The sequence below is a fragment of the Lampetra planeri genome, unplaced genomic scaffold (assembly GCF_965212315.1).
Source record: "Lampetra planeri unplaced genomic scaffold, kcLamPlan1.2.h2 scaffold_135, whole genome shotgun sequence".
NCBI classification, from domain to species: Eukaryota; Metazoa; Chordata; class Hyperoartia; order Petromyzontiformes; family Petromyzontidae; genus Lampetra; species Lampetra planeri.
In genome coordinates this window covers 244,987-252,279 of record NW_027614067.1, presented here as the reverse complement: position 1 = coordinate 252,279, position 7,293 = coordinate 244,987, and the positions used below count along the sequence as shown (strand labels likewise).

General features: G+C 56.5%; 1 protein-coding gene across 1 annotated transcript; it reads left to right on the top strand.

Annotated features, from left to right (window-relative positions):
- Positions 1-476: 476 nt before the first annotated feature.
- Positions 477-7,005, top strand: LOC144739174 (uncharacterized). Its single transcript, XM_078622149.1, has 4 exons — positions 477-577; positions 1,010-1,137; positions 2,349-2,614; positions 4,556-7,005. The coding sequence occupies exons 2-4, from the start codon at positions 1,052-1,054 to the stop codon at positions 5,050-5,052; spliced, it is 849 nt and encodes a 282-aa protein (XP_078478275.1). The 5' UTR covers positions 477-577; positions 1,010-1,051; the 3' UTR covers positions 5,053-7,005.
- The last annotated feature ends 288 nt before the right edge of the window (positions 7,006-7,293 follow it).

Sequence of the window (7,293 nt, the reverse complement as noted above, 5' to 3'; positions counted from 1 at the left end):
TGGTGTTGGCCACCCACCCACCCCCTCACGTGCTGTGCCGGCCTTCGTAGGTGCTCGCTAAGAGCACTTGCCCCAAGCTATACGGGGGATCTTTGTGTGTGTGTGTGTGTCACATGTGGGGAGCGGTAGTGTAGCAGGTAGCGCGCTGCACCGCGAACCCGGCGAAACGAGTTCGATTGCCGCTCACGGCCAACACCGGTGACGATTACCTGATCCGGTCCTGGGCCTTCCCCTAGGTCGGCTCGGCCTCAAATGAGTACCTGGTGCGGTGTGTAGTAAACATCGCCACTGGGGAGACAAAGGCGGCCGGGCGTGGTTGCCGGCCGCCCCACCTTCCCCCCCCCCCTCCTCGCGTGCCGTGCCGGCCTTCGTAGGCGTTGCTACTCGTTAACAGCACTTGCCCCAGCAGTCTGCTAAGGCTATACGGGGCGGGGGGGGTATCTTTGTCTTTGTGTGGTGGGGTGGTGGTGGGTGGCGGCACGCAGAGGAGACGGGCTGGAGCGAGGAGGAGTGCCGCGACTTTGAGAACGGCCTGCGTCTGTACGGCAAGGACTTCTTCCAGATACAGCTCAACAAGGTGAGCGCGCTGGCCGCGGCGAGAGACCTAGAGCACAACCAGACAACAACAACAACAACAACACAGCCCCCCCCCCCCTCAATTACATGGGGGTTGGAGAGCCCAGGACCCGCCCCCCCCCCCCCTTTGAACCCCCTCCTCTGAACCCCTCCTCTGAACCCCACCCCCCTCCTCTGAACCCCACCCCCCCCCTTTGAACCTCCTCCTCTGAACCCCTCCCCCCCTCCTCTGAACCCCCTCCCCCCCCCCCTTTGAACCCCACCCCCCTCTGAACCCCACCTCCCTCTGAACCCCACCCCCCGCTTTGAACCCCCTCTTCTGAACCCCTCCCCCCTCTGAACCCCTCCCCCCTTCTCTGAACCCCCCCATTTTGAACCCCCTCTGAACCCCCTCCTCTGACCCCGGTGCCCCCCCCCCCCCCCCGTGGTGCAGGTTCGCTCGCGCAGCGTGGGCGAGTGCGTGGCCTTCTACTACATGTGGAAGAAGTCGGAGCGCCACGACTTCTTCGCCAGGCAGCACCGGCTGAGCAAGAAGAAGTACAGCCTGCACCCCGGCGTCACGTGAGGACCCCCACGTCCACCCGCTCGCACCCGCTCGCCCGCCCGCCCAATTACTCACTCGCCCACCGACCCGCTCACTCACTCACTCGGTCACCTGCTCGCTCGCTCGCTCGCTCACCGACCCGCTCACTTACTCACTCACTCACTCGCTCACAGGCCCGCTCACCCGCCAGCCCACTTACTCACCTACCGACCCTGCTCACTCACTCGCTCACAGGCTCGCTCGCCCACCGGTTGGCCGGCCCACTAACTCACTCGCCCACCAGCTCACTCATTCGCCGGCTCACTCACCGGCCCACCGACCCGCTCACTCACTCACTCACAGGCTCGCTCACCCACCGGTTGGCCGGCCCACTAACTCACTTGCCCACCAGCTCACTCGCCCACCAGCTCACTCGCCAGCCCACCGACCCGCTCACTCACTCACTCACAGGCTCGCTCACCCGTCGGTTGGCCGGCCCACTAACTCACTCGCCCACCAGCTCACTCTCCGGCTCACTCACTCTCCCTCACTCGGTGTTCAGGAGGTCGTGGGTTCGATTCCGATCCCTGACAATGCCTGCTGCTGTATATTTGGAGTCTGCGTGTCTCTCTCTCTCTCTCTCTCCCCGTGGTGGTCGTGTGGATTTTTCCCCGGGTCCTCCGGTTTTTTACCCTCCACATTTAGAGTCAACGTCACGTGCTCAGAGTACTGCCATAAATGTCCTCACGATGAGCCACTTGGTTGAGATTTCACTTGCGCCAGCCACGTTCCTCCTGAAAAAGAGCTAAATAGCTCGATGGGCCTTACCTGGTAAAATAAGAATAATTCTACATTTGAAGCTTTCGTGACTGCAAGGATTCATATTCTTAGGTTTTTTCGGTAAAGTCACGTAGGTAAAAAATTTAAATTAATAAAAGTAAAATAGAAATAAAATCAAAATCACGACGTTTCGGAGGCAACACAAGCTTCCGTCCTCAGGTGGAACCGTCACAGCACGATAGCTGGATCCCTCCTCTCTCACTTGATACAGCTATCGTGCTGTGACGGTTCCACCTGAAGACGGAAGCTTGTGTTGCCTCCGAAACGTTGCGATTTTTATTTTTATTTAACTTTTATAAATTAAAATGTTTCACCTACGTGACTTTACCGAAAAACCCTAAGAAAAACAAGACCAGTTTAGATTTGGGTTAATCTGGGCCGCCCCGCCCCCCCCCCCCCCCGTTGCCAGGGACTACATGGACCGTCTGCTGGACGAGTGCGAGGGGGCCACTTGCCTGCCGTCGCCGGGGCCGCTCACGCTGACGCTGCGCACGGACGCGCTGTCGGGCCCCTACGCCTTCCCCTCGCTCGTCATCAAGGCCGAGCGGCAGCCGTCGCCACCGCGGGATGCGGCCGCCCCTCCGGACGCAGAGGGGCCGCCGCGGGTGCACGCACGCCTTGCACCGCCCGCAACGCCGCCGCCGCCGCTGTCGACGTCGCCGCCGCGAGCCCTCGGCAAGCGTTTTTGGATGTTTTGTTGTCGTTTGTTGTGTTTGTTGTCGGTTGGTTGTTTGGTGTTTCTTGTCGGTTGGTTGTTTGGTGTTTCTCGTTGTTGGTTGTTTGGTGTTTCTCGTTGTTGGTTGTTTGGTGTTTCTCGTTGTTGGTTGTTTGGTGTTGGTTGTTGTTGGTTGTTTGGTGTTTCTCGTTGTTGGTTGTTTGGTGTTTCTCGTTGTTGGTTGTTTGGTGTTTCTCGTTGTTGGTTGTTTGGTGTTGGTTGTTGTTGGTTGTTTGGTGTTTCTCGTTGTTGGTTGTTTGGTGTTTCTTGTTGTTGGTTGTTTGGTGTTTCTTGTTGTTGGTTGTTTGGTGTTTCTTGTTGTTGGTTGTTTGGTGTTTCTCGTTGTTGGTTGTTTGGTGTTTCTCGTTGTTGGTTGTTTGGTGTTGGTTGTTGTTGGTTGTTTGGTGTTTCTCGTTGTTGGTTGTTTGGTGTTTCTTGTTGTTGGTTGTTTGGTGTTTCTCGTTGTTGGTTGTTTGGTGTTTCTTGTTGTTGGTTGTTTGGTGTTTCTCGTTGTTGGTTGTTTGGTGTTGGTTGTTGTTGGTTGTTTGGTGTTTCTTGTTGTTGGTTGTTTGGTGTTTCTCGTTGTTGGTTGTTTGGTGTTTCTTGTTGTTGGTTGTTTGGTGTTTCTTGTTGTTGGTTGTTTGGTGTTTCTTGTTGTTGGTTGTTTGGTGTTTCTCGTTGTTGGTTGTTTGGTGTTTCTCGTTGTTGGTTGTTTGGTGTTGGTTGTTGTTGGTTGTTTGGTGTTTCTCGTTGTTGGTTGTTTGGTGTTTCTTGTTGTTGGTTGTTTGGTGTTTCTCGTTGTTGGTTGTTTGGTGTTGGTTGTTGTTGGTTGTTTGGTGTTTCTCGTTGTTGGTTGTTTGGTGTTGGTTGTTGTTGGTTGTTTGGTGTTTCTCGTTGTTGGTTGTTTGGTGTTTCTTGTTGTTGGTTGTTTGGTGCTGTCGTAAACGAGTGAGAAGTAAAATAAAGGGGGGCGGCAGGTCGAGGGGTCAGCATGACGAGCATGGGATCAGAATCGGAATATTGTGTTTGGGCTGAAGGAGGAATCCGATGAGCTTCGAAGCTCTTTTTTTCACAGATGTCCAGTTGGGGCACTGGGGGGTGAGACCATTACAAGGACAAACACGACACGCAAGCAACACGCACACAACACGCACACAAACACGACACACACAAACACAACACAGACACGACACACGCAGACACGACACACAAACAACACGACACAAACAACACACATAACACACATGACACGCACACACGACACGCAAACACCACACGCAGACACGACACGCAGACACGACACACAGACACAGCACATAGACTCGACACACAGACACGACAGGAGGGGTTTGTGGGGGGTGGGTCGCGGTAACTGTTGTGGAGACGATCCCGACGTGCGTGGAGATTCGAGCACAAAGCAGCCGTCTCACGCTCGACAATAACGGGCCCACGCTCGCCAAAGGGGTTGCCCCCAAACCTTGGCGGTTGTATATTTAATAATAATAACACTACTACTACTAATAATACGAATAATAATCATAAATGCGAATGGTAATATTTAACGATGCAACAAAAATCACACTCGGGACTCGCTCGCACTCACCGCGCTCGGTCCGCACTCACCACACGTGCTCACTGACGTCGCCGCCCCGGTCCGTGCGTGTGCGTGCGTGTGTGTGCGTGTGCGTACATGCGCGTGCGTGCGTGCGTGTGCGTGCGTGCGTGCGTGCGTGCATGCGTGTGTGTGCGTGTGCGTACATGCGCGCGCGTGCGTGCGCGTGCGTGCGTGTGTGTGCGTGCGTGTGTGCGTGCGTGCATGCGTGTGTGCGTGCGTGCATGCGCGTGCGTGCGTGCATGCGTGTGTGTGCGTGCGTGTGTGCGTGCGTGTGTGTGCGTCTCAGGCCCAGCACCCGCAGCGCCACACAACGGTACCGACGCGCACGCCGGACCGGACGAGGAGACGCCGCCGTCACCGCCGCCGCCCCGCGCCGTCGCCACCGCCACCACGACCACCGCCTATACCAACGGCGTCGCCGCGAACCACAGGACCGGCAACAGCACCGCAGCTACCGGCGCGGCAGCGCGCGGCCGCGACGCCTCCACCGCACCGTTGCCCACGGCCGCCACCGTCGCCGTCGAAAGCGCGGACGAACCTTCCGGCGTCGCCTCGACGGAGGACGTCAAGGTGGAGGCGGATGCGGTGACGGCGGAGCGGGGAGAGGAGGAGGAGGAGGTGATGGAGGAGGGCGATGAGGAGGAGGAGATGGAGGAGGGGGTGGACGACGAGACGGCCGCTCGCTCGCCCGGCGACGGTGAGATGCCCGCGGTGAAGCCCGCCGACGGGGAGCCGTCACCGGGTTTGGCGACGGACGTGCGGCGGGAGGGGGGGTGGCGATGACGGGACGGCGCCGGCACGGACCGTAACGTCGTCAACGTCGTCGAACTTGTCGACGACGTCGCCGCCGTCCGTCGTTCCGTCAGAGTCTGTTTCCACGACGACGACTTGATCCCCTCAGAGCGAGGATGGGGGAGGCTGGGGGGGAGCGAGGGAAAGGGGGCAGCTTCCGTGTCGCCGCGGCTACGACCGCCGTCGTCGGCGCGGTTACGACCGCCGTTGTCGTGGTTACGACCAGCGCCGTCGGCGCGGTTACGTGAGAACACGAGGGCCTTGCCGTCGACGGCAAGCGACACCGACGGGAACACGTGGCGAGGAACGATGGGCAGGCGAAACGGGGAAAACGAAAAACTCCGCGGAGGAAAATGAATCTCGTGAAAATACTTGAAGCCCTTCTCCGCCCCAGGAACCCGCGTGTGTGAGATTCGATTTTCCTATACAGTATATATATTTTTTTGCTCCTCCGTTGGTTCAAAGATTTTGTCCGGAAGTCGCGCCGCGGGCGGGGGAGGAGGAAGGGGGGCGGTGGGCGGAGGGAGGGGTGAAGACGGGAAAAAAAACGAAACTTAAAAAAAAAAATTGTTTGCACCAACGTGGCCACGCGACAACTCGGAATCCAGCGAGAAATCTCCGCAATCGATTGAACGCTCGGGCCTCCAACGTCTCCCGGCGTGGGCGCCTGTCACGTTCAAAGGTTGGCCGGGGGGGGGGGGGAGCGCAAGTCTGTCACCCCCTGTGGGGAAACTGAAACTGAAAGACAGGATCGCGGGACAGCCTCTCCGCATCTTAGTGACATTTTTGTTTTTCTTAACTTTTTAGAAAAACGGAAGATTTACTGTGGTTGATAATGGATCATACCTCACATGAAGCGTGGTGCCGGTCGGACAATCGGCAAAACTTTCTGAGAACGGGACATGGCTGCTCGGGGGGGGGGGGGGGGGGGCGAGGTTGTCGCACGAGTGAATGAATTCGTGAATGAATCGATGAGTGGGTGAATGAATGAATGGAGTTGCGTGCGATCGCGATGGCGGTGGCGGTCGTGGTATTCCCGGCGGACGTGTCTCGCGGGTTTATTTTTTTGTCGCTCGTTTTTTCTTTTGTACTACTTTACTACGAAATCTACGGAGAACGGAGAAGAGAGACACCGAGACGGACACACGGACGTAGAGAGAGGCGGAGAGGTCGCGATATTTTTGTAACTCACCGGGGTGGGGGGGGGGGGCGGAAAAGCCGCGGCAACGCTGCGCGGGAATCTCCAAAGAAGAGGAGCGAGCCAAGAGGGGCCGCGGCCGAAATGACGACGGTGACGACGATGACGATCATGACCATGATGACGATGACGACGATGACAATGACGACGATGACCATGATGATGACCGTGATGATGACCATGATGACGATGGTGACGATGACGATGACGATGATGACCATGATGATGACCATGATGACCATGATGGTGACGATGACAACGATGACCATGACGACGATGACCATGATGATGACCGTGATGATGACCATGATGTTGATGGTGACGATGACGACGATGACAATGATGATGACCATGATGACGATGATGGTGACGATGATGATGATGACAATGAAGACGATGACCATGATGATGACCATGATGACGACGATGACCATAATGATGACCGTGATGATGACCGTGATGATGACGACGATGATGACGACGACCATGATGGTGACGATGATGACCGTGATGACCATGATGACCATGACGATAACGACGGTGATGACGACGGCAACGACGATGATGAAGACGACGATGATGACGGCGACGATGACGACGGCAACGACGATGATGACGACGATGACGACGATGACGTCACAAGACGGGAGAATTCTCGTCGCAAGCGAATACTAAAATTCTGAAAAGCTGTGCAAAAGTTGCGGGATGATGAAAACAATATATATTTGTGTGCGTAAAAGGAAAAATGGGGGCTGCTTGTTTTTCGTTCGTTTTACATCCGGGCAGACTTTTCTTTTTTGTAATCACAGGGACTCCTCTCCTCCGACTTGCGGACTTCCGTACGTTCACTTGCAGCTGTTTGGGACCGAGAAGTCGTCTTAAGTTCAACCGCCGGTGCAATAGATGGCGGTGGTGGTCGTTATTACCCAGCATTCCCAGCATTTCCTGCCTGGGCCGCCGCCATCGTCTGCTGCTGTTGTGTCACCGCTGTGCGGTTCACTACGACGCCCTCTCTCTCTGCCGTTCACGAACAT

Coding starts and splice junctions, on each gene's coding strand:
- LOC144739174 (XM_078622149.1), top strand. CDS start 1,052: ATGTGGAAGAAGTCGGAGCGCCACGACTTCTTCGCCAGGCAGCACCGG. Junction 1,138..2,348: donor AGCCTGCACCCCGGCGTCAC/GTGAGGACCCCC, acceptor CCCCGTTGCCAG/GGACTACATGGACCGTCTGC. Junction 2,615..4,555: donor GTCGCCGCCGCGAGCCCTCG/GCAAGCGTTTTT, acceptor TGTGCGTCTCAG/GCCCAGCACCCGCAGCGCCA.